Raw genomic sequence first — 25475 nt, 5'->3', positions numbered from 1 at the left:
TTTCGTTCTTCGCCACGACTCTCTACGCGAGGTATTCGCTAGTTGCTCTCCCCCGACGGTCCCATTCTGATATGGCCAAAGCATCTACGCGTAACTCTATATCAACCGCTGCATCAAGCAGTGGTTTCATTCTAAAAGCTGCTCCTGGTAGCAAGAAACGCGTCGTCGTGACACGTCCGCAAACATACGACGTGAGTCCTCATTTAGCAGGACCCTCAGCTCGTAGATCTGAAATCAATTTCACTTACCTTCAAAACGCATCTCTCGCAGGAGGCATTGAATGCCGCAGCTAAGCACTTCCCGTCGATACCCAAGGAGGACATCATCTTGCAAAGCGATGAACTCGACTTGCTCCCGGGGGAGTTGGTCGACATCGACCCTGGTTTTTGGACGCAGGCTGTGGCATCCATCAGCTCTGTGTATGTTGTGCGGTCTGAAATGGAGGAATCCTCTCATGCGTCTTTTCTGTCTGAGTCCGTCCTCGGGAAGCCATTGACCGAAGTATACGAATCAGGCGCTGTTACAACGCCGCATCATCGTAACATCTTACCAGCTGTAGCTCAAACACATCATCATCTATCTCATCCTTCCTCAGGTAGAATTAATCACCGCTCTCGGAAGCTTTATCTGATATTGTATATCATTACAGCTCTTGGCCATAGGTCTCAATCCGACGGATATAGCAGAATCATTCATGCAACTCTGGCGAATGGCGAGGTCGTCAATCTGAAAGTCAAACCTAAAGCAACCATATCAAGCATTTGCCAACATATTGAACACACAATCGGAAAGGAAGCTGACAGTGTCACGCTCCAATACGACGGACGCCGCCTGTTCTGTAACGCAAGGGTTTGCGACATCGATTGGTCGGAGAGCGAGAATGAGCCCATTCACGTGGATGTGTACCTGCAGCAATTGGGAGGAAAGCCCGCCATCTACCTTTTTTCGCCGATAGAGATGGATGCTCTGGTCAACCTCTCACTTGTGCCCTCGTGGAGATTTTCGACTATATATCCCATCGTACCAACCAAATCGACTGCATTGAGCCATGAAACACTCACTTGGAACGTACACGTGTATGGCGACGGTAGTCTGACCGAGAAGACTACCGGGCTTGACGTCGCTTACCTGTATTGGGAAGCTCAGTAAGTCTTTGCTCCTCTATTCCTGTGGACGAAACTGCGCTGAAACCATCGACAGTACCAATTCAGACGCTCCGCCTTCCCCGCCGCCATCACCCCTGCCCGGTCAGAACGCTTCAATCGAACATTTCTGCCCGAATTCCAGCGATCTCGACGACCACAACGCGGTCGTACTACCGGTCGCTAGTCTCACTCCGTACCTGGATAAAGCGCTCAAGTCTCTCGGTCTGCATACCGAGGCGCGAACCTCTTTCATCACGTATGTTCTATCCCACCTGTATTCCTCTTTTCTGTCATTCAACCGTTTCGCGACTTCATCTTCTAGTTACTGGCTTCCCTCGTTCCTCAAACACAACCACATCGCTCTTCGCTTCGTCCCTCAAGCGGCATACGAACGCGCAGCGCCACTCGATATCTCTCCGGCGCCCGCCGTCTCTACCCGAGTATTCATGCTCTTCAAAGGTGTCTGTGAAGGGAACTTGGATCTCTGGCAAGAAGCGCAAGCGCGCGCGGACGACGATGTGGCGATGTGGCGCGATGTTGTTGGTGTCGATATTGAGAAAGCGTCGGATGAGACGCTGTTCAGAGTTTTAGAGTGGGGTGGGATGGAAGTTTTGCGCGGGTGATCTTTTGGACGGTTAGAGAGGGACTTTGTTCTCACCTGCTCATTGCTTTACTTATCTTGTGCATGATGTACGCTTATTTCTTGAGTACTACTTTTTATATTCCTTTTCGCTCAATTTACATGCTGCTCGAGTACTTCTAGACCATTTATGCTCCATATAATGATGTGACAATGTTTTCAACATAAACGACGCGCTCCGCTTCCCTCCATCGAAAACCGAACAAAGGGGTCAACGGCACCGACGGAAAAAGCAATTGTTATCGGCAGGTGCCGCCTAAGTCCGAGCTTCTCCACGTGGCGACAAAGATAATCATGATTTCCCCGACGTTTGCTTTCTTGAGCGAGAACGACCAAAAAGGCCTTTCATGACCATTTTATTGCTCCGATAAAATTGAGACAGAAACTCTTGAGCGTAGAATGTGGACAGACTGCCACAGTGGCGTTAAGCAGTGAGGCGCTTAAGTAAGCGACAGAGCGGAGAGAGAACGAGTTCTGCGCTTGTTTGTGTCAGTTCCCTTCATGGCCCCGACGCCCACCACCACGTCCTCGTCGTCACCCACGATGGAGTCCCTCAACCTCAACACGCTCGCCAACTCACTTCCCAACGCCGACTTGGCCAAGGCCGAGGCGGACTTAGTTAACAATTTCAAAGGTGAATAGCCTTTGTTCCTCCTGTTCTCTTCTATTTGGTCAGGTGTCGCTAACCATGTATTGGTGTTGTAACAGCGGCCGCGCTCAGTATAACGACTTTGTATCGCTCTTCAAGGACGACTTCTAAGCGGGCGTATAATGCTGGATATGCTGCTGCTTGCCAGGATCTGCTACAGATGATTCAGCAAGGCGTGTCGGACTCGGAAACTGAGGGTGGGAGTGGCATGCCTACAATTGAGCGAGTCTTGGATTGGGTGGAAGCTCGGTACGAGGCTGTCAGAGCTCGTGCGGAGGAGGAAGAAGAGGACGAGGAACGAGATAGGGAAAGGTCGCGCTCGGCTACTGCTGATCCCGCCGTCAAGCAACCCATGCCCAGGGCAAGCAGCGCGCCTGTCGTTCAACAACGGAAAGACAATGTGAGTCACTCTTCTTCCATGTTTTTGAGGACAATAAATTCTAATTGATTATCGTCGCCGTTCTGCATCAGGCAAATGCATCCACTTCGTCGAAGCCGTTGACTCCGAATCCTTCGCAATCAACGCCACCATCTCCCTCCATCAGTCCGGTTCGCCCACCAACAAACCTGCTTCAACATCGAAATTCCAAGTCACGTATTTCTTCAACGCAACCCAAGGACCCGTCACCTTTGAACCCATCCATCAACCCAGGCCACACATTCGAACCGCCCGCCGTCACTCCCATCACTCCTACCCCCTTCGAACACATTCCTACCCCTTCAATCACCCCTGAACCTTTTGCCTTCCGTCCTTCCAACCTATCCTACTCTTCCGATACCATCAGCTCCGCAGGAGCGAGCCCTTCCATCGACCCTCGCGCTGGCGCTTTCGACACGCTCAGTGTGGCGGCTGGTGCTAAGCGCCGACATGCGATGATGATGATGCTGGATGCCGCTCCATCCACCGCCGACGTCGGTGCTGGGAATGGGGTTGCCGGTACATCGACTGGCGTGAATGTGTCTGGTCCAGGCTCGGGGAGGAAAAGAGTGAAGGGATATAGGGGTGGGGCGCCACTCACTGGGCTGGGAGGGAACGTTCTCGCTCAACAAGCTCTCAATCAGAACCAAGGGCATGGGATGGACGCCATGGATGTTGAAGAGGATGGTGGGAGGGAACGGAAACGTGTTGCGAGGAGATAAGATGAGCGGAGCTGGGGATGAAGCGTGCACGATATAATCCAGAATTCACAAGTTTTTCTATGTATCAGGTTTGTTTGATACCCTCGCCTACTCATACGCCACAATCGCGCGTTCCTTCATGGTCTGCTCCCGCTCCGTACCCCATGTCACCTTTGTATGCTGATGGTGTTTCTGTGTCATAAGATATGTTCCCAAGTTGTTATCCATAGGTTGGCTGCGTCGAAAGACGGTATGATGATCATCGTGGAGCATTTCCCTCCCATACCGCTTCCTCTCCTTTTCTTGAACTCCTCGTTGGGCAGGGCCTCATCAAACCTAGCCCTTATCTCGAACTCACTGTCCGGTTTCTCATCCATTTTCGTTCCTCGTACATGTATTCTACGTCACTGTCACCCCGTCTTTGCGCCTCTCTTCCAGACCTTGCAAATGTTACCACATTCCTTTACATCCGTCTCTCCCCCTCCATATCGCCACAGTTCCACCAATGTGCGCAAGACACTGCGAACTTACGTCTTGGCACACGTATCGCTTTTCTCCGCCCAACACTTCACCCGTTCATGCACACTTTAGGTCTCAGTTAGTACCACGCTTCATTGTGCGCGTCCGCTTCTCAATTCAATCCCTCAATTTGCCTTCCATGATCTTCACCCTGCTATCACCTCGGACGTGGCAACTCTGAAACTCGGACGTTCTCAGAGAATCTCCGGCCTTGTTCGCCATGCGCGGATGAGCGTACCCAGCTGGAGACTCACGCTCAGACTTCAACTCAATCAGGGTTCAAGTTGGCGTTACGCTTGCGAGACTCGGGTACAAAGGGCTACGGTCTCTATCGACGATTGACAGATTACAAGACGCGGTATGTTTGCTGGGAGAGAAACGGATCGTCGGTTACAATGAGTATGTCCAAGATATGTCCGTGCCATTGACAGCAAAGCATCTCGTTCTCATCCTCATGTTTTTTTTTCGGTGCGTTATGTCACTGTGGCACGGATTTGCAATACGGGTCAAAGCGTTCTCGATCGGTGCCACACGGCAAAATCCGCGGTCCGCGTTAGGGCCCCTATTCAAATTCTGTCGCGCGGTGGCCTGCGATACACGCAACCACCAACGACCACCGAACTGCCCATCGTCTTTGGGCGCGTTCATCTAACTACACAGCGATGTCTTGTGGAAATCCACTGTTTCTCAAGTGGGTGAAAGGTGCGTCGCGTATCATTATTTATCCAGCTGAAGCTACCGGGTTATTAACGTGTCTGTTGTTGAACGGGACACGACGCGTCGCGATCGTCGCATGTTGCAGGATTCCACAGTGAGAAGGACTACAAGAAACGAGGCGGTCCTCCTCGTGCGACTGGGTACGAGAAGGCCATCTGGGCGCTGCAAGGATGCTCTGAGAGTTACGAGCATCCGAAGGAGCTTTTGAAGTTGGATGGGGTTGGGCCAACTTGCGTGAAGAGGTGAGTGACCATCATATAGATAACACTCCTGCCAGTTGATTACATTTCTGACACGCTCTCCTACGATGTCTATAGGTTAACAGAGAAACTGGAGGAATATTGCGATCAAAGGGGGATCCCTATGCCCGAATATAAGCCTCGTCAGCCCTTCCTTTTTCCCCCTTCAGTTTGATAGCGATCCTGATTTCCACCGTCTATTTGACTCCCTCGTGTTCAGCTCCTCGCAAGAAGGCTGCTCCCAGGAAGAAGAAGGCCGAGCCCTTACCCCCCGGTACCAGGAGGAACCTTGTGAAGATCGTCGAAGCCAATAACGAGGATTACCCAAGGCCTGCCACGTTCTCCGCCTCTACTTCTCAAGCTCGTAGCGCTCCCAGCAAACCTGCCAGCAGGCATCACTATAGCGATGATGAGGGAGAGGAAGAGGGTGGCTCGGACGATTTGGAACGGGAGGACCTGCTCCCCGAGGATGAGGTCTGGGCCCCCCCGGGTGGAAGGCCCAACGCCGTTCGTCGCAGCAAAAAAGTCGCTCGTCGTCCCCTCCCGAAAAGGCTTCCTCAGGCGACACCCGCCAAGGCGAAGAAGGGACCTATCGAGGTCTCGGATGACTCGGAGATCGAGCCCGTATTCCTCTCCGACGAGCCTGAGATCGAGGTCAAGTCGAGGGCGCAGCAGAAGAGGAAGGCCCCGGAAACAGATGAGGAGGAGGAGGAGGAGGAGGAGGAGGAGGAGGAGGAATATGTTCCGGTTCAGAAGAGAAAAAAGGTTCCACACCATGAGTTGGCGAGGATGGCTGCTGCAAGGAGGAGAGCAGAGCCTGTGAAGCGGCGAAAGATTTGAATGTCGATGGGAGGCATCAGAATAACATTAGTTGTTGACGGGGGGGGCTTCAAAATAACATTAAATGTCGATGTGAGGCCTTAGAATAACATTAGATTGGTTGGATTATGTCGAATTATGTGGTCATGTTACGAACGGGGTTTCTGTACACGTTTTGTGGTCGAATCTCAGGCGCCACACGGCGCCACATCCCCATCGGGCAAACGCGGTGAAGTGCTGATAGTCGGAGCTTGAAATCGTGATAAACTCGTATCACGAGGCAACCTTTTGTCCAAAACCACCAGTGGCAGTCATTCCGCAACTTGTTTTCAGTGCATTCCGGTTTTACAGACATAACTTCTCATCTTCCTGATATATGCTAGTACTCCCAAACCGAACTCGGTATTTTGTCAGTGGTGTATCACAAAATAAGTAGCTTCGTAACTTAGCTTTCGCCGCTCGCTCTTCCGTTGCTCTTCCGCGTAACTGACCTTGATGATCCTGATATAACTTGAGTCTGATTCATAGTGCCCCACAAAAATAGCTCTCCAGAATCTAGGCCTATATTCGTGACGAACCTACGTGTGCCCATGGTGAGCCGTCGTTCCTTACTGATATCGTAGACTTAGTACCCTACGGATAGGCAGTACGTCAACGACAGTTCTTCGTCAAGAACGTGTCCTCTTTTCTTGGGCGTTGGGTTAAAATTACCTTTTCATCAGGACTATACTCGGCTCTCTGACCTAGTCGTCAGTTTATACTGGGAAATCTTCCGTGTCATCGCATAGTTTAGATCGTCACCGCCTCTCGGATGTATGCGTCTCTTCTCCGTCATCTTTTGCACTCTGATCATGACGATCTGACTCATCGTGTATTCAACCATGGATCGAAGATGGTGTGAGATCTGTACTCTATAAACCTGTAAGCCCACTCTTCACAAGAATAGGCTTTCGTCCATGTCAACAAGCGTCACCACGACTTCTATCCTTGATCTTGTATGACGTATTACTGTTTCTGTCTGTCGACTAACAGCAGTGACTTTCTACGGAAAATGGATTAGGTATCATGGTCAGCGCTGCGACGAAGATCTGGGAGAACGACTTCTTCTAATGTGTTGCGTTCACGAAAGCATCTGGTGATGTCGGATCCTTCGCTGAACCATTTCCCTTGGGTTTCTTCCATTGATTCCCATGGGCTTCCCATTTCCATCGCAATGTCTTATTACTTGACAACATGTGGTGTGCTCGCCATCCGACGAGTCTCCTGCCACATAGCTCCTCTTAGGACGTTTATTATGCTCTTCCGCCCAACGTACTCGCTGCTCGAGTAGGTAACTATCGGCACCCTATCCCCATCCTGCTTCTTCAAGGCAGCCTTCGTTGAATACTTCGCTCCACGGCTCTCTTAGGGTGCTGAACCATCTTCGGCCTCAATAACGCTAAGCGGGGAATTGGGTATTTCATGTCAGTAGGTGCGTTCAAACTCTGTTCTTGCTATCATAAACATCGCTTCTCCTTCTTATCAAGGCGTTCCACTTCGATTCTCGAGGTGTATTCGAGCTGAGGAGCCGACAATGTGCTCCTGGAGCGGCGAACTCGGGTCCATGATTCTCTTTCAGCCTCAAAAGTCTCGCCGCAACTCGGAGGTGTAGGGTGGCTTTAGAAGCTCCTCGGGCGTGCGCAATGAAGACTAAAATTCGCATCCTTTTCCAGACAGAGAAGGTGACAGGGGTATCAGATAGTCGGAGATGCTTTGGCCGCGCGGACAGCGAGTCTCTCGGTGGGAGTATCAAGGTTTACAGCCGCGGACTGTTTCTATGGTCTAGGACAGATGCTTCCCGAAGCCTTATCCAGGAGAGAAACAAGGTATGTCTCGTGCGATAGTCCTATCCTTGACCTACAGGCTGATTGGCCACGTCAAAAACAGGCCGAATTCCTTGTTCGATTTTACTAATTGTGGATATATGGATCAGTGTTTGTTCGCTATATGATGTGAGTGCCACCCCTGTTCCAGTCGTGCTTCCGTCTCTTTGCCGTCCATTTTAAAGTTCGTCTCTAAGGGCCGGAGCCGTCAGGCACTTGTTCTCAGAGGCGACAGGAGACGTGACGCGGCTTCCAGCTCTTACAACATTCAACTCTATGCGTAGTACTGTGTCGCGGAGCACAGAAATAAGTATTGCCAGATTGGCTTTCGGTATCCCATTCACTTTTCGGGGCCATATATATCTCACACTAACCTTCCTCTTCGGTCACATATGACGAGATTCATGTGGGCCCGAGATTTACTTCGCTGTCTATCTGGCGCTATGCTATGCTTAGACTCTACCGCCGGCATAGACTGGAACGTCATGGTGCCGGAGGTTGACTCAGATGAATAGTAAGCTAATTTCCACTTCCAAACGGCACGCCTCTGCACAGCGGCTTGGTTGTGTATTCTGCAACTGGGTCAAAATTATTGTTCGGGACAGCGATGCTCCTTAACATATTCACATTGAACATTTCAGACTTGTCTTTCGTGCTGATTGCCATCTTTTAGGCGTTATATTCCCCGATATCCGGGATATATCTGAGCTCCTGACTAGATCCTGCAATCTCTCCGTCTTGTTGGGCATGATGAATAGAGAGAGATGCAAAAAGCATAACTTACGCTGGCAATCAAAAAAGCGGCCGACTGTTGTTCTGGTACCAGTGCGTCCAGCTTGGAAGCCGCGTCTGTTCAGGTTTTTAAACGTCGGAGGTGTTGTCCGCCGCCCATACACAGGCGGTTACCACTATCATGAATTGCCTTTATGGTACACTGACTAGAGGTTGTATGCCAAATCCCTGACTAGTGCTCTTAATGGACACGGAGGATCAGATATGTGATAGCTAAACTTTCCGAAGAGATGAACCACGATTCCAAGCCTCGCCCCACTGCAAACTGTGCCTGGATTCTCCTGCTCCACTAAACCGCGTTTCTGCCATGAGGTATAGATGACCTGTTTTGTCGGTCGTTCGACATGAGTCCTGTCTGAGATTTCAGTTCCGTGCAGGAAGATTACGCCACGTCCAGTCTTCTATACTTATCACCAGTCTCAATCGATACTATTACGGCAAGGCCGTTGGATCGTGTTCGTATGAGGTCAAAGAGCTACCACCCTGATGGATAAGTCCCCCGCAGGTGGGCCTAGCCTTGAATGCATAAGGACTCGAATCTCCTCGGAGTTGTTTGCTTAGAACCTTGCGTGAAACAAAATAGGAGTCCATGTAATTTGGTCACGGTCCAGGTATCACTGGTGGCGTATAATCTGAAATGCACACTTTCAGCACTTGTCAGGGAGATATGACAGTAGTTGCCTCTCAGCTCTCCGAGTGAAATTTGATCGAAGTACCTGTACTCTCTGCCAACTTGCCACCGCCACTTGGGATTACGGAGTGATCGGAGCGGGTCGGAGTTGTCCGGCAGGCCATGTTATCATCATCGGCTAAGAAATCCAACATCCGACCAACATCTACCCTTATCCTTCAGGCCGCATGTGCGTGTCAGATACAGCGTGGCGGAAACGGAAGTAGGAAAGGGAGCCTCAAGGTCTGTCCTCTTTCTCTATGAGACTCTATAAAAACACTCGCCTATCCCCATGCCCAACATGGTATATGCAAATAGTCCGGCACGCTACTGGTGTTGCAATGTACTTGAACGGCACCCATCTGTTGTCCATGCTTAGGGTCCAGGCCTGCCCTTGAAGAATAGCTTGGAGCAGGCATATGAGTCCTCACATTTCTGCTCACGTTAAGCGATATATTATATGGGGTGTGGGCATATCCCCGCGTTGAAAGAACTGGAGATACTTGGTTCCCTTTTTGATCAAAGAGCCGTTATGTGGATGATGCCCATCGTTCTTGTTATATCATGAGGTCCTGCGAAAGAAAATGACATAGGCTCGAATAGACTCGTACGAGACTTCTAAAGTTAGCACCATACAAAAAGTGCTGCTTCCCACACACACTCTCTCCCACGGACCTCTCTCGTCGTCGAGCAGCCTTGATCAAGAAGTGCTAGAAGTTGGTCCTGGGTCTCCCGATCCCGTGTCAGGGCACATCGACGGCGAGCTTGATGAAGTTCTTTTCCGCAAATGTACTCGTTGGCCCCCGCGGCAGTAGCAACATGGTGCGTGGACTCGAAGATGCTACAAGAAGTATGCACGTAGGGTCTTACACGGAGGTGAGCATAGCAATAAGCTAGTATCATGGGTCTTTTGCTCAGGTAGCCGCTTTGGCCCCCTTCAGGATATCCCAGGGTTCATCATGAAAGTCAAATTCGACTGTTCCAACCGCGGGCGATATGCATCGGAGCCACGCATCTCCTTGGCGCCAGTGTTGTACGTCCGTACTGTCCGGTCGCTCCACATCACAACATATGATCATACTTTCCATACTCAACGGGATTTGAGATGACTACACAACCCATCGAAATTATCAATCTATCGGAGAGCTTCGCATGATCGATCCACCTCCGGGCAAATTACCTCGCGCTTTTCCTCCTTCGAAAATATGTAGTCGGCGACCTGAATTGGGTAGTTGGCGGGCGATCACTGTGAGTGATTGAGCTATTTACGACCTAAACACAGGATGTTCAACGTATGACTTCTCAATTCAATCGCTTCACCCGCGGTGGGACGGCTCTCGTTATAGACCGGAACCGCACGAATGGTACAATGCCTTGCCCCTCCCCTCATTCCGTGGCATCCGACGATAATTGCCAGGGCGTCGGCCATCTGCGCGCACCAACACCGCTCGAACGTTTTGGTAATTTATTTTTCAATTTATTGACTCTTCTGTATGTGTCGAGGTCTTGGGATGGTGTTGGGCTGGAAGGAAGGATATCGTGCTGGGCTTCCGTGCGAGGCTGTCTTTGGTGGTCGAACATTGAGGGTATACAGTGTTTTTTTTCAAGCGAAGATCCTATACTTTGCCTCTTCTTATGATCAACTACCTCGAACGTTCACATGCACTTTTCAGGTGTCATCGTGGTGCGTTGTTCTTCAATCTTCTGCCCTAACTTTGTCCTGGTACAGATATCTGCCGTTGCGGTGGGACGTATGGCCATTCGTCTTACATAACATCATCGAAGCACTCTTCCAGCGAAATCTCCGTTCGTATGCCGACGAAAATGCCCCAAATGCTTTAACGTTCCCTGGCCTCTAGAACGCAAGATGACACTTTACTCGAGAGAGTGGACTCGACGTTGTAGGCGTGGAGGTTTCGTGGAGTCGCTCGTGCGAGAGGTAACCCCGCGTCCGAAGTTGTGCCAGGACTTGACCAGTACGTTCCCGCGCCGGATATTCGGACTGTACAATTACGCTCAATACACTTTGTTCTTTCTAAGGAATTTTGAACTTGTATGTGAAAGTGTAGAAGCAGCAATTTCTAGCCCCGCGAACATGAAAGATTGACTTACCAAGATGATATACCAGGGCTGCATGCCGTATAGTATCGAGAGGTGCCTCAAAGTCAAAGGCTGTGGTGCGTCATACACTCATCGGACCGTGACAGCGTTCGGGCCGTGGCTGAGAGTCAATGGGGAAGTGCGAGGAGAGCATCTGTGATGCTCCCAGATAGGCAGGTCCACACGCCGCAGGATTGGTCGTACGGTACGTTCCTAAGGATTTCTCTCTCAACGAGAGCCTCTCTATATTTGCATTCCACGATGCTTCGTTCTCCGCTGATTCTAAACGTAGTATCATGGGTGGACGCCCCAATTTCCCGGTTCTGAACTATCTGCGCCCGCCAGGACCCTATAAAAGCCCCACAGGTCTCAATTTTCTTCGCTTCGCCCTTCTCCAAGTTTTCCGCCGGCTCATATCCCTACCATGTCCCACAGATCACCTGATTTGCGCAGACCAGTCCCCACTGGCTCGACGACACACCCTAACCTCCATATTCGTGACGCTAAGGACGCGCATGTCGTTCTGGAAGGTGCGTCCCAACATGATCAGCATACTAGGGTTTGTTCTTACCAGCTTGGTGTAGCTGTCAGGCTCAATGTCCTACCATTAATTACTCGACGCTTGTCTCCTGCTGAACGCGACCAACTCGGTTCCGGAAACGTTTTTGTGTGGGAAGAGGCTGAGTTCAAGGGTGGCCTCGAGAGGTGGACAGATGGAAGGAGATGGTAAGCAGCTTTTTCTACTCGCTATATTGTTCCAGGTCTTCATTTTGAAGCTGTCGACCCTGCTGCATTCTAGGTCCCAGAGCCGTATGAGAGGTGATTACCTCTTCTATGAGGAGAAGGTGGAGACAACTCAGGAGGAGCGGGACATAAAGGCTGCTCGACGGTAAGTTTCGATTTGTTCCTTTGTTGAATGAAGTCCTGATGCCGATCACTTTCACACTTCAGTGCCCGTCGAGCGCTCGATCCAGGATCTGTTCCCCCTCTTCCAACTCGCCGCCAGGACCGACCTTCAAAACCGGACGGGCTCACGAAGCAGACGTACTCGACGCAGGTATACTTTCCCGGCCAAACTGCTCCCAAGAAGTGGCATATTGTCGCCTACTTCGCGGTAAGGGTGGGTTTCCCTCGTTTGGTACTCTCGCTCACGCGATATTCTTTGGTACGCACAGGGAAACGACTATACGCGGCTCCCAGTCATCGATAACTATGATTATCTTCGAACTATCCGTGTTCCAGATGGTATTTTCGTCTCGAGTAAAGGGCCTTACCGGCAGAACGACGCCTCCCAATGCGACACCGATGACGAGGATTCGATTTATAGCATTACAACGTCTAACATCCAATACTCTGCCCCCTCTCGCCCCTTCTCACCACCTCCACCATCATCATCGTATCAGTACTCTGGCTCATCTCATTCGAGTGTCCACCAGCACCCTTCCAGGACGCCCTTGCCAAGGCTTTCGACAGTTGTGCCCATGAATGGATCATCCGCTACCGCCTCTCCGCAGTATCATGACCCAAACCGTGGCCATCAACCACCCGGCGGCGCGCAGAACGGCCACACGTATATGCCTCTGTCAGCGGAGGATAGGCGTGTTCTCAACGCGTTCCGCGTTGTGCTCTGACATACAGGTTAATTTCATTCTCCACCCTTTTAAGCGCTTGCGGCTCCCACGTAGTGCTCACATAAAAGGCTTAACAGTGAATTGGGTAATGCCTTGCGAGTTTAGCTGCTCAAAACCGGCATGATGGAGTTGGCAGTGACTGTTGGCCTTCCTACGCCTTAGTACATCTGTCTTTGGCGTTATGGCCTTTCTCTCTTGCTCGTCTGACTGTACCCGGGCCCAGGTGGTATGACCTATCTTAACTGCCATACTGCTCAATGGATAGCGGACAAAAGCTCTCGCACTTTTGCCGTTAGGCGGCTGTGAGCCTTCAGAATCCATCTTCGTCTATCTTACGACCATGTGTCGAATCCGGCACTTCGAGATTGTTTGCTTCAACAATGTGTGAAATCGCGACGCCGGGAAAACTTCTTCCTGGTGTGTTTGGCTCTAGAGGCTCATAGGACTGCGAAAGTCGCCTTCCTCGGAAGACTCCGTACATCCATGTGTTTTATTTCGTTGCGTTGTGGAGCTGCGTCGCCATCTGGAACCCTGTGGAGGTACAAACGGTTGTACTCTATGTCTACGTCAAGCTCGCGAACCCGCTGATGGCGGAGTGTCGTCGCTCGCTCTTCGGACGCTATTGAAATGTTCCCACTCCCTAACCCCTGCGGGCCTATGTGGGTCGTGACGGAGCTATGGTTCCAAGACGGCGACAATATCCAGTATGGGGGTAGACTCAAATTCGCCCGCTCTTCTGTACCGGATTTGTACTTCTGCGATCGTGTTGGCTGACCTCTTGGCGGAAGTATTTTGAATTGAATTCGGTGTCAGTTTTCTCGGAATACACTCTACCGAACATTTGAGCTGGCATTCATTGAAGGAGAACGTCAACCTACAGCTAGTAGGAACACCGTCCGAGATTCCCCCGCTGCAAGCCTTTGTTAGATCATCAGGAAGGTGCAAGTGCCTCTTCCTCTATGCGAGAGACGAGATGAACTCAATCCCATGTTCGTATCTCGCCCCATGGTCTTCTTTTTGTCTATTGATGTACCCTTTTGAGAAATGGTGTCATACCCACGATGAAGAACTTGTAAAGATATTACCCGCTCCTCCAGACGTCTTGCACGAGGACCGCTTGCTATCTCTTCTCTCTTTCTTTATTTCCCATGCGCTTCCTCAGGCCAAGAGGCGAAGTTGTATTCTGTTCGTTGAAATGCTGAGAAGGAGTTCGGAGGAGTCTCGGCTTTTGTAGACCACGGATATTGTGCACAGCGTAGAGCTCGTAACGGTCTGAGAAGTCGATGGAAGTGGTATGTGCCTGCTATAGCATTATTTGATGTCCGTCCAGCAATTATTGGTTGACAGCGACCTAAATTTATAACGCCTCAGCTAGTAGGCTGTTCAACAGGCTCAAACTCAAAAACCATCACTATATATCATGGAAGTGCGCATACCTGCCAAAATATACCCCCTTTGCTTGGCCTACTGAGGCCGCTACAATTGGAATTCTAGAGCCTTTGCATGACGGACCGCCGCGCATGTCCTCGGTAGATATATTCCACCCCTCGCTGAAAGTCGGGTGCGGAAGGAGTCACTGGTTCGCGTCTAAGTTGAGACGCACTTGACTGCTCCCATATACATGTCCAACGCTCACACCAACCTAGGGCGAATCATGATGAACACGCAGCAAACAATGCGGAATTCCACGGGGTATAAGCCGCGATTAGGTTAATGATCAGTGTAGGGTTCATAGTCTATTTCACAGCGATCTCACCTCATGAAACGTGCGGAAACTTATAACATTGCGCCCCGCCAGTACTCCCCATCCTTAGTGTAAGTGTGCTACTACTAAAGGACGCCCGTGTGATGGAGCGTGTATTTTTTTGCATGAGGAAAAGATCGGTGCGACTGGCCAGGTATTTCAAGACCCAGACCTTCTGATCATCGCGCCGGTTTCAGGATTTTGGCACGATTGACCGTGTAGAATACGATGCCAAAAGAAGAGACGTAAAGATCACGAGTTTGAGGCATGCTCTCGTCCAGGTCATGTCTACAACGGAACGGGGAGTTCAACAGACCGCGAGAGATTTGGCCATGCATGTATGAGCACGAATGCTGTAGCTCTCCTTGACGGACGTGCGAGCTCCTTGGAAGTCGACCAAATAGTCGGAGGAACATCCAATATCACTGTGCCACGCTAGCTTATGTTTGTGCTCCGTTTTCGTCCTCGCACTACGGTAACTTGTACGTGAGGAAAATACACGCGCATACTAGTCCGGTGAGACCGAGTGTAATATGAAGATTGGAGGCAGAACATCACAATAGTAAGTCCTACTCCTGAGATCATATAGTACGATTGAAAGTGATTTGTTAACTTTGTGAAAGGACGGCCTACCTAACTATTCAGTTGTCTTCAACGGAAGTGGATTTTGATCTTTGGGATACCAGGAGAGGGCAGCAGGCTAAACAACATCGCGCTCATACCGCGCATCCGACGATCCAGGTGATGCTTATACCAATGTCACCATGGAGGAGTGCCTTTAGGTGCAAAGATAGGCCAGGAAAACCTACAGGCGTCTATCTTCCTTCCTATATCCGCAACTCTGTGAACTTTGATCTCTCAGGGCTCGTCTCATAGGTGAGGCAAGCTCGGACTTTCCCAATGCCTCAACCAGTATGCGCCCCACGGAGACCCGAATGGCGCAGTGTATCTGTCGCCATACTGGATACTATCGGGATGCGCAGCAAGCTTGCTCGTGAGCGGAAATTAATTTCATGTAAAAGCAGATATATCAGGACTGGCCCTTACTATAGCTTCCACACTCCCGTCTGGTTGGCTCCAGAATGCCGTGTCCCTACGTGGAAAAAATATAACGAAGCCGAATTGATGCATGCTTAAGTTACACAATCGACGCAGGTGGAAGCATAGGTTCCGAAAGCTGGCCAATTGAATGCGCCTCAGGTACAGATATCTGCTCCTATTTATCTCTGTAGATTTGGGATCGCACCTGTGTGCTTACCGTGCAACAAGGCGATTGATGATCTCACCCATGAGAATACCAGACTGGAGGTTCTCGGAGTGGCGTCGCGGAGTAAGCGCCCTGACCTGGGAACACGAGACCGCATCCTTGCGCAGAGACCGGTGATCTATGGCCTATGGGGGAGAACATACACCCTCGTCATCACGATAGCAGACATTCAGCAGAAATTTTGTCAATATATCATGAAGGCGCTGATTTGGCCGAGTGTGGTCCTGCACATCCTGAGCGGGAGAGCCTGCCAGAGTATGGGCGTTTTTGTGTATCTGAACCCACAGCCAAGCTTTAGCGCAGGTCTGAATATAATCTTCCAAGAGGGCATTCCGGTCTGTACTCGCAGGTAAGCTGCGATCATGCACATGGCAGACGAAGAATGATATGCTCCGTACCGGGAGATAGCCATAGGTCGGGTCTTTGAGAACGGCAAAGCTGTGAATCGAGAGGCGACGGCTAACGTACCGTCGACATGCATTGATGTTTCGTATGCCGCTCAATGAAAAATGCCCACTGTTTGGTATTTTGGAGTTTTCACTCGATGAAGGCGACAGTGCCACAAGAAGCCGATGCCAAGAAGCGAGCTGTAGAGGCTGATAAAAGTATAGGAAGCGGGTCTGGTGTTCAAGAAAGCTTGTAGCAATGAATACTCCTGAATGATACTGAGACATGGCACCAGCCAGACTCTAAGCTAATCTCGCTCGTCTCAGGCTCACAGAGCTACACACGCCCTCTGACACGTGAGCAGGTCCGAGGAAACGGCCAATTCAGAACTGTGCGGCCACCTTTTTCGAGGTGTGAGTCTTTGAACATCTTCTACATACAAGGAAGAGCATCCAAACCATATCACTCGCGTCCCATAGAACCCATGAAAGGCCCAAGAAGTGGGGAAAGCCGACATGCCCGTGTGAAAAGAGGTCAGCATGGCACGGCCTTCCACGCACTGCTGGAGTCATAAAGCCTGATAAAAAGACTTTTCCCGAAGGTTACAGGCGAGCTCTAGAGTTCGAGAGCTTCTATCCTGACTTGTAGATGCTAGCATCTTATTACATTTGAGGAATACGGATGTCGCCGTCGCCGAAGGCGACTGCGGGGAGTGAAGAATGAAGCCCAGCAGCTTCGAACTCGTTATTAGAAAAAATGGCGTATTTCATCCAAGAAATTACTTACAGATAGCTGAGAATGAGAGAAAGACGTGTAAAAGCTCACCGGATGAGCGCCAGGTTATCAGACGAAGACAAGACGAGGAACGAAGTTCAACTTTGGGCCAACACTGGTGACTGTGCTTTTCACCGACATTACACAAGATCCCCGTGTCCTTGGTTCTTGAACGTCGGAAGCTTAGAGCTGTCTAATATGAATAGAACGATAATCAGAATAGCGAGTCAATGGAGGGAAGGCAGGAAGTTGAGACGAAGCATGTTCGAGTTCAGTTCGAGAGCTCGGCGTCCAGTCAACGCCACGTGGCTCGAACCGAGAACATGGCACCAAGTTTGACGCCACAACTTGATTCACCGCCACAAAGCTCGACCCTGAATTCGAACTTGATGCCTATGATAGCGTTGTTCGCTCTATGAGGCCGTATTCGGAGGGTCGAGGTGTAGTTGGAAAGACACCGACTGAAAATTATTTGGACGAGGGGACATCGAGATATAGTATCTTCAAGGGGAGATGACGAGGCTAACACCGACGCAAAGACCGAACAATTATATCACCAAACCAATACGGTTCAAGGGATAACCGACTACTCCTGCCTAGTAGTGCAATGACCGAGTATACTACTTGTTTATCATAGAGACCAAGATCGTGTCCGTGTCCGTGTCCGAAAGCAAGTCCGTACCTGATGATATGGAACGTCCAATGAAGTAACACGCACAACCATAACAAACATGACGAAGCCAAACGACACACCAAAAAAAAAAAATCGGTACCGTATCGTACATCACACCTAACCATCTACTCTTTCATCCAACCATAGGCTTCTCTTCGTACTGCTCAACTCGGCCTTGAAGCGATGAATATGCCTACTCACCATGAACCATCTTCTTCCCCTCCTCCGCCTTCGCCTTATCGCCCCCAAACTTTCCACTCAAGGCCTTGATCTCCCCCTTGACCCGATCCATAAACCTCGGCTTCTTAAGCGGCGTCGTCGGCGCCCCTCCATCCTTCAATCCCTCCGGCGCCTCCTCCTTCGTATCCTTCTCTCCCACCCCAGCCAGCGCAGCCGCCCCGGGAGGCCCCATCGACGCCGCCTTCGTCTTCGCCTCCCTCTCCTTCGCGTCCCGTTCCTGTTCACGTTCAAGTACGCGTTTCCGCTTGTCAGCTTCCGCTTTATCCCGCTCCGCCTTGGCCGTGCCCTCTTGTGCCCTGTCCGGTGCCTTCGTCTTGTACTGCTGGTCCGGGTGTTCCTGCTGCTCACCGCCCTTACCTTCGCCGTAATCATCACTCTTATCGATACCCTGCCCTGATGGTGGCACTTGACTTCCATCAGCCCTCGTCCACGTCCCGCCCTTGCCAATCTCGCCCCCCAGATCCACATCATCCGCCTCATTCGCCATCTTCTCCTCCCTCGCTGCCGCCCTCTCCTTCTCCATATCATCAACGTCGTCGTCGTCCCCATCTGCCATCTGTCGGTCCGCATCCCTCCCCACGGCGTGATGCGAGCCATAGTCCCCCGCACTCGTTCGATCGTCGATTCCTTTCCATGTCTTCCACTCCCGTGCCTTCAGATTGATCCTCGGCACGTCAAGCTCGCGCTGGCCCTGCTCTCGCTCATGGAGTGCAGCATTCGTGGACGCTTTCTCCTCCCCTTTCGTCTCACCGTTCGGACCGTCAGCATGGGATGATTTCGAGGTCTTGCAGTCCGAGTCGCTCGGTGCGGAGTCATGATGTGGAGTATCCGCCGCCGGTGCATTATGTGCCCAAGGCGGACTAGCCGTCATATTCCCCTCGGTCGTCGTCCCCGTCGTCGTCCCCATGGCTAACTGTTCCCCAGTCGGCGTAGTAGGATGTGACCGAGCTCCATCTCCCTTGTCCTCGTCAGACGAGGAGCTAGAAGACGAAGACGACGAAGATGAAGACGATGTGCGGAGGAAATGGGAAGGGGGCGGAGCGTGATCTTTGGCGGGTTTGGAGGGAGAAGAGGTTGTGGCCGCGGCAGCGGCAGTGGAAGCGAGCGCAGTGGTTTTATCGTCGGAGTGGGGATTAGCGTCCTTGGGAGGCGAGATATCGGTGATGGAGCCTCTGTGGGACGATGAAGGAGTGTGGGTATCCTTCGATGTCGAAGAGGATGGGTGGATGGGCGTGGTGTCGGAAGCCTCATGAGAGATGTGTGCAGGTTCCGCAGAGTCAGGTGAAGAGTCGGGATGTAATGCCGAGAGGTCGATAGCGGGTGCGGGAACGTATCCTCCGTTTCTCCCTTTCGCACCATTCTCCGTCTGTAGACGAAAGGGTCCGCAGCGAGGAGGCACGAAAGAGAATGGAAGTCGAATACGTCGAATTGGTATAGGCCGCAATGGCGGTATAGAAAATCCGGTACGGTCATCGTGAACGTGCGCACGGGCACGGGCGATGGCAGGTCCAGCGGAAGCAGCAACATTCCGTCGAACAGTCCGGTCCAAGGCGAAGGCATCGGGACAGGCATCGGAGGGCACGGACATCGACGAATAGACCGAAAAACAGGGAGGAAAATCAAGGATCAAACGCAGAGAGGAAACACAGGACACATGCAGGAAACATGGTCAACATGAGGAAAAAGAAAGGAAAGGATCGATACACGAAGTGATCGCCGAAGGGGGCCTCCGCTCAGTGAACGGAGGTTTTGAAATAGCGAAAAAGGTAGGGGACGAAAACTCGACATGAATGCATGAAATAAGAAGAACTCACCATCTGAACCTCATTGCTCTTGACGGCAGGCTCGACATCCGCATCCAATTCCCTATCCCTATCCGCATTCTCCGTCGTGTCCGTTTCGGTCCTCATAGTCGGCGGAGGCGTCGTCTCAGTCCCCGGCTTACCGACGGTCTGAATCCCCGTCTTCGGGCCTGACGGGGTCGTAGACGCGAATATAATCGGCGTCGCATTCACTTCAGAGGCCGGAGTCATGACCGACGGTATATTCGTCGCAGGAGGCGAAACCGACGGCACAATGGGCTCTGGAGCCGCAACCGATGGTACACCCGTCGTCGGTGAGGTCGTAGTCGGTGTACCAAACTCCTCCTTACTTAAAGGTGACCCCGGGGCACTCGAAAGCACAGGGGGAGTGCTCGATTGCGGGTGGCCTGGCATCAAGGAGGCCGGAAGGGCGGGTGCAGGAGGAGGTGTGGCGGTGGCGCCGGCTGTAAAAGACAACATGAAAGGTTCAATGAATTCGCATGCAAAGATAGACGACGAGGATAAACGGGGGGAAAGTGACAAACCTCCGACAGATCCCAAACCCAACCCGAGTCCTTCGCCTTGGTCGACAGCCTTGGGCGGTAACGGGCTTATAGTGTCGTTTTCTAAACGAACCATATATAAGGAGTAGGTCAGTCTCTCATTCGTCTAGATATCCGCAATCATTACGCCACCGAAAAAAAATCCACCAGAACCATCACCTCCACAAGCGAAACAAAAGAAAGGAATAAACTAAAAGAGGATCACTCACCCTCATCCTCCGCCTCATCCACCTCAGTCTCAACAGCCTTCCCCTTCCCTTTATCCAAGTTCTCGTCTTCCCCAGCCTTACCCAACCCCATCCCGGCCGTAGCAGCCGCCACCCCCGCCGCCACCTCCTCAGCCAACCTCTTCTCCTCTTCTCCCCCTCCCACCAAACTCTCTCCTCCCGCCGTGGTCGAGTCTGCTCCTGCATCTGTATTCGGGTCGAAGTTGAAATCAAAAGGCACGAATACGTCCATGTTCGAAGCCGACATCGACACCGCACGGGTCCGGCCAAAGGGAGAGGAAGACAGAGGTAACGGTAACGATAACGGCACAGGCAAAGCAGCCACCAATTCCCGCGCAGACAACGCCCCAGCCGTCGATTGTCGTCGTCGTCGTCGTTCGAGATCATCGCGTGGACGTTGCGATTGATATTGAACCGGTTGAGGTAGAAGCGCCGCAAGTTGAAACGGTTGCATCGATTGACGACGGATAGGATGTGAGACGGGCAGTGGTTCGTGACCGTCGATGGAATATGGGTTTGGGAAGCCAGAGACGGAGTCGGCGTCGATTGACGTGGATTCGGAGCCGTCGGTGCGGTGGGATGGATTGGTGAGGGTCATGTCCAGCGGAGGAGCGTCGAAAGTGATGTTGGGTAGGTTGTGTGAAGCAGCAAGAGTGTTGTTTGCGTGGTCGAGTTCGGACGGCGGTGAATTGAGATACGTAGAAATATGTGCGAAGTTATTGGCGTCGAAAGAGAATGAATCGTCCGCATTCGTATCCACGGGAGTAACATTATCACCATCCGATTCGATATGCATATCAATCGAATAAGGGTTGGGTAAATCCAGCGAAGTCGTAGAACATGTCGAAACAGATGCCGAGCGAGAACGACGACGGGACGGAGAATCAGCCCGCGAATGGGAGTGAGAACGGGATTCAGAAGTGGATGCGCGGCGGCGAATAACCGAAGTAGGTTGAATGGGTGGCGATGAAGATGACGATGTCGTGGGCGACGAGGGTGACGGAAGCGCAGATGTAGACGCAGAGTGAATGGGCGAGGGCGAAGCATGAGGTGGCGAGTGCATAGACGATGATGTCATTAGCGTTGTGAGATTCGCAGACGAACGATGGAATATTGAGAGACGGCGGAGTGCGTTTTTGAAAGGCATAGCGAGAGACCGGCGTTGGGCAGAGAGTAAATGCAGGCGAGGTGAGTGGGTGAATGGCGAAACGGGTTGGCCGACCGAAAGCGCGCGATGTTATATGGTAAGGCGGGACGTGGCGGTTAATGATGAAGAGATGGTGCGCAGCCGCAGAGATGGATCGTCGAGCAGAAATAGACGCGAGGCGATGCGTGTTTGGAAGCGAAAGGGCAAAAGCAAAACAAATCACGACCGTCAGCGCCAGTTCAGTCAACCAAAAATCGTAAGCGGGACAGTCCGCAGCCAAGTGCCCGGATGAAAAGAAGAACAGACGAAATATACAAAGAAATAAACCACGCACCTTCCGCTGTCGCGTTCGTCGTTCCACTACCAAGATCTGCTTCATGCGGAACACCGAGACCTGTTGCACCAACGGTAACAGTTGGTGCATTCCCCGTCGTGCTCGAGCCGTTGTCGTCCGGAAGACGGGCGAGTCCCGTTTCAGATTTCGTAGCGTCGGGAATGGAATGAGACAGAAGGTTGTTGCCCTCATCTGTAGGCAACGACTTTTCGTGTGCAATATCGTTATCCGAGGCAGAGATGGCGTCCGTGGTCGCTGTGGTGCCCGCTGCAAAACAAAGTGGCGAGCATCAATATCCAAAAATAGACGGAGGAGCGGGACTGGACGTACGGAGGTATGCAGCGACAGTATCCTTCAGTCCCTGAGGAATATAGCCAGCGGCCGCCTCCCCAACGCTCGCGAGTGTGCTCGTCACGTCATGCGTCGCAGGAACGTAGCTCCCGACCGTCTCCCCCGTGCTGTTGACGGTTTGTGCCACATCTTCCTGCGCCGGAAGCTGCTCCTTCACCGCTTCCACCGCTGTCGTTGCTAGTGTTGCCGCATCCGCAGTGACACCCAAAACAGTAGCCCTCACCGTGTCTGCGTCTGGGAGAGAATCGGCAGCATTTGTGGTGCTTTCCGCGACTGCATCGCGAGGAAATGCACCGGGAAGTTCAAGTCCAGGTGTGCTGAGCGCGTGAACGAGCTGGGGTTTGTGCTGCTCTGTCGCTGTCGCTCGGGGGTTTTTAGTGAGTTCCGATGCGTCTGTCGTCGTCGACGAGCCGTTCCCGAGGATTTTATTGGTTTCGTCCGCCCATTCGGAGGCTGGCGTCGCCACACCCTCTGGTTTCAATGCTGGTGGTTGATCCATCGTTGCGCGTCGTGCGGTGAAAGGAAAAATGTAATGCAGATGGTCGCGTGCGTGAGTATGTCGTCGACGACGGCGAGCAGACAAGTAGAGGGAGTAGTACGAAGTGCCCGCCAAGTTCGGCCCCTTATTTGTATCCAGTGGCTTTCCCTGACGTCATCTCATTACCGCTTCGGCCATAATATAGGGTTAGGTGCTAGGTTTAACTTCTACGTCGGCGTCTACCGCACGGCGAACGTACACTCATGTCACCATGAGGATTTGTTTTTAAAACTCGGAGCTTTTCAGGTCACTCGTCGATAGAGCACAACGAGCGAAAAACGGTCTGTCTCTAACGATGATTCCAGGTGCGTTACCCTTAAGTAGCTGGCATGTTTGGCGGCAATTCAAGTTGCACATGGAGTCGTAGGTTGGTCGTATGTAGGTTATTTCTGCCCCAAGTACGGCAGTCATAGCCCTGCTGCGACGAGAGATGCTTGGGTCTGTTTAGTGCTCACGGTGGTGTAACCCCTGCCCCTTTTGGTCCGAGTGGTCCATCTGTCATACTACGGACACCGACTTCTGTGAGCTCTACAATACTTGACATACTTCATCACTGATGGATGTGTGACCCTCGCCATCGAAGGGGCCACGTCTAACACTTCGGACCCAAACAGGGGAGGGGAGGGGGCGAATATCTTGAATGTGAATGTTATATTGTGACGAAAGGTGGTGCACTCTAGCAATGGAGTGCAGCTCAATTATCGAGTATGGAAGGAGGAGCCCGGAATCGCTGTGGATTAATATTGACGAGAGCAGTGTCAATTCGAATTCGTGAACCCGGCTAGTCTTTGCTAATCAAAGGTCGTGAATCAGATAGCAGTCAGTTAGTCACATCTCTAGCCTCAGTACATCTTGTTTTGCCTGGCTCAGTTTGCTGGACTACTAGGTTCTCTCTGCACGTATTATCTACACATCTCATCAACATTGCTGCTGTATCCCACGGGGTCGCAATCCGGAAAGACCTGGCGACAGAATTGGTTTCACCTTAATTCAAACTGACACTGAACTTGAGACAGCCTTGAAACTGGCAGGCTAGCCTGATTTCATTTGTCGAATCAATTCACGCTTCTTCTCTAATTTCTTTTGCATAACCCTTTCTTACCCGCTTCAGATTCACTCTTCACCTGCCTTAGGAACTTCGTATTGAATTACTTTGTGATCATAACAGCCATGGTACGTCCATTCCTTGAGACCAATATATTCACAACACTAATAGCCGAATCGCTGTAGACATCACCCTCAACCTCTCGCTCTTCGAGCAGCGGTGATTCCATACCCGGTGATGCTGCTGGTTCAGCCGTCCCTCACCGAAGCACAATTCGCTCCCTCCGGATGGCCACCACTGGTCTCCACCCAAACGCCTATCATCTCTCTCAGTCACAGTCTACGTCTAGTACCAGCATTTCAGCCAGCGTCATTACCAACGACAGGTCACTAGCATCTTCGGCTTCGAGTCTAAGTCTCGAGAGGGGTTCCAGCTCAGGGTCGTCCGACAGCGAAAAATCTGGGCCGAAGCGGAGAAGGAGCGTGAGGGTCAGGGTGAAAGAGTTGGCTATAAAGAGTATCCCGAATTTTTTGAAGGTAAGGATTTTTCTCGCGAACTGTGTCCTCGTTCAAACGCGTTCCTCGTATGCATAGCGCGCTTACACTTCCCCGTCTATATAGTCCTCGAATTCGTCTAAGGGTGTTTCATCGGACGGGTACTCCGAAAGCGGTGGCTCTGAGGTGAAAAGAATTCTCTCATCTGGCATCTGTCACAACATTCTGATTTTTATTTCAACACTGTTTTGTCTGATGCAGGCCCCAACGGTACGCACCCCGCATTTCTCTTCTCACCAACCCTCATAATCAACTCACATGCGTTATACGTAGGCGGTATCCTCTACAGATACTCTAATTGACGGTCATCTCGCTCCAAAAATCGAGCGACCGGGAAACTCCCGCTCCTCAAGTTTCTACTCTGCCATCCTCGACACGGTCCGACCCGCCAACTACTCATTCCCATCATTCTCTGCCTTTCCGTCGAAATCTCTCTCTTCTTCGTCCGGGTACGATAGTGGTTCTCCACGCACCGGGTTGCACGATACGTCTGGTGCCCCCAGATCTGTGATACCAGCTTCCTGCTCTTCGCGCCAACGCACTCTGCTTCTCGTCATGGTTGTCATTTTCGTCCTCGTCTCTACCCGTCTTCTCTTCGTCTCTACAAGTGCTCTACCCCCCATGGACGAAATATTGGAGGACTTAGCTTACACGATTGATCATCCGTACTTCCACGGCTTCACGGCTACGCTGGTCCTGTTGGTGGTGCTGTGGACAAGAATGTGGGAAAAGTCTCCGGCCTTGTGTAGTTTCGTGGTGTCGTTTGCAGTCGGTCATGGGATGCTTCTCTGGTGGGCTATGATAATTACACAGCAGAGCGAAGAGAGGATGTTGATGGAGTACTGGGCGAGGAAGTATTCGAGCGTGTTGGCGGAGATGGATTGAAGAGCCAAAGAGAAGGGAGCGGTGACGAAGGCGTTCTTGGGT

At 51.6% G+C, this 25475-nt stretch overlaps 8 protein-coding genes across 8 annotated transcripts; 6 read left to right on the top strand and 2 right to left on the bottom strand.

Annotated features, from left to right (window-relative positions):
- Positions 1 to 894: 894 nt before the first annotated feature.
- STEHIDRAFT_21735 (uncharacterized protein) lies at positions 895 to 1762 on the top strand (the record flags this gene model as incomplete). The annotated part of the gene is made up of 3 exons (XM_007306202.1): positions 895 to 1145; positions 1201 to 1401; positions 1468 to 1762. Coding segments are annotated over 3 exons (747 nt in total), but the record flags the coding sequence as incomplete, so codon positions are not given.
- Positions 1763 to 2334: 572 nt separating this feature from the next.
- Positions 2335 to 2696, top strand: STEHIDRAFT_33859 (uncharacterized protein; the record flags this gene model as incomplete). Its single annotated transcript, XM_007306211.1, has 2 exons — positions 2335 to 2419; positions 2494 to 2696. Coding segments are annotated over 2 exons (288 nt in total), but the record flags the coding sequence as incomplete, so codon positions are not given.
- A 1975-nt stretch (positions 2697 to 4671) lies between these two features.
- Positions 4672 to 5907, top strand: STEHIDRAFT_140772 (uncharacterized protein). Its single transcript, XM_007306641.1, has 4 exons — positions 4672 to 4774; positions 4875 to 5031; positions 5107 to 5171; positions 5249 to 5907. The coding sequence occupies exons 1-4, from the start codon at positions 4735 to 4737 to the stop codon at positions 5866 to 5868; spliced, it is 882 nt and encodes a 293-aa protein (XP_007306703.1). The 5' UTR covers positions 4672 to 4734; the 3' UTR covers positions 5869 to 5907.
- A 3456-nt stretch (positions 5908 to 9363) lies between these two features.
- STEHIDRAFT_140771 (uncharacterized protein) lies at positions 9364 to 11030 on the top strand (the record flags this gene model as incomplete). The annotated part of the gene is made up of 7 exons (XM_007306640.1): positions 9364 to 9414; positions 9775 to 10047; positions 10113 to 10204; positions 10277 to 10419; positions 10454 to 10631; positions 10675 to 10723; positions 10901 to 11030. The coding sequence occupies exons 3-7, from the start codon at positions 10168 to 10170 to the stop codon at positions 11028 to 11030; spliced, it is 537 nt and encodes a 178-aa protein (XP_007306702.1). The 5' UTR covers positions 9364 to 9414; positions 9775 to 10047; positions 10113 to 10167.
- Positions 11031 to 11695: 665 nt separating this feature from the next.
- On the top strand, positions 11696 to 12902 carry STEHIDRAFT_61658 (uncharacterized protein; the record flags this gene model as incomplete). Its single annotated transcript, XM_007306262.1, has 5 exons — positions 11696 to 11801; positions 11856 to 11997; positions 12071 to 12160; positions 12223 to 12385; positions 12447 to 12902. The coding sequence occupies 5 exons, from the start codon at positions 11696 to 11698 to the stop codon at positions 12900 to 12902; spliced, it is 957 nt and encodes a 318-aa protein (XP_007306324.1).
- Positions 12903 to 17940: 5038 nt separating this feature from the next.
- On the bottom strand, positions 17941 to 21726 carry STEHIDRAFT_159274 (uncharacterized protein; the record flags this gene model as incomplete). Its single annotated transcript, XM_007306639.1, has 4 exons — positions 17941 to 19353; positions 19802 to 20253; positions 20335 to 20415; positions 20562 to 21726. The coding sequence occupies 4 exons, from the start codon at positions 21724 to 21726 to the stop codon at positions 17941 to 17943; spliced, it is 3111 nt and encodes a 1036-aa protein (XP_007306701.1).
- A 239-nt stretch (positions 21727 to 21965) lies between these two features.
- On the bottom strand, positions 21966 to 22910 carry STEHIDRAFT_159273 (uncharacterized protein; the record flags this gene model as incomplete). Its single annotated transcript, XM_007306638.1, has 2 exons — positions 21966 to 22327; positions 22391 to 22910. The coding sequence occupies 2 exons, from the start codon at positions 22908 to 22910 to the stop codon at positions 21966 to 21968; spliced, it is 882 nt and encodes a 293-aa protein (XP_007306700.1).
- A 1371-nt stretch (positions 22911 to 24281) lies between these two features.
- STEHIDRAFT_112939 (uncharacterized protein) lies at positions 24282 to 25433 on the top strand (the record flags this gene model as incomplete). The annotated part of the gene is made up of 4 exons (XM_007306637.1): positions 24282 to 24530; positions 24615 to 24674; positions 24750 to 24758; positions 24822 to 25433. 4 exons carry the CDS (start codon positions 24282 to 24284, stop codon positions 25431 to 25433), a joined length of 930 nt encoding a protein of 309 aa, XP_007306699.1.
- Positions 25434 to 25475: the final 42 nt, after the last annotated feature.

Source organism: Stereum hirsutum (assembly GCF_000264905.1).
Source record: "Stereum hirsutum FP-91666 SS1 unplaced genomic scaffold STEHIscaffold_11, whole genome shotgun sequence".
NCBI lineage: Eukaryota > Fungi > Basidiomycota > Agaricomycetes > Russulales > Stereaceae > Stereum > Stereum hirsutum.
The sequence above is the reverse complement of the archived record's forward strand: the minus strand, read 5'-3'. Positions and strand labels throughout refer to the sequence as shown.

What these genes read in the sequence shown, in the direction of transcription:
- STEHIDRAFT_140772 (XM_007306641.1), top strand. Translation starts at nt 4,735, where the DNA reads ATGTCTTGTGGAAATCCACTGTTTCTCAAGTGGGTGAAAG. An exon ending in GGGCCAACTTGCGTGAAGAG is followed by an intron (nt 5,032 to 5,106) that starts GTGAGTGACCAT and finishes CGATGTCTATAG; the next exon opens with GTTAACAGAGAAACTGGAGG. An exon ending in TATGCCCGAATATAAGCCTC is followed by an intron (nt 5,172 to 5,248) that starts GTCAGCCCTTCC and finishes CCTCGTGTTCAG; the next exon opens with CTCCTCGCAAGAAGGCTGCT.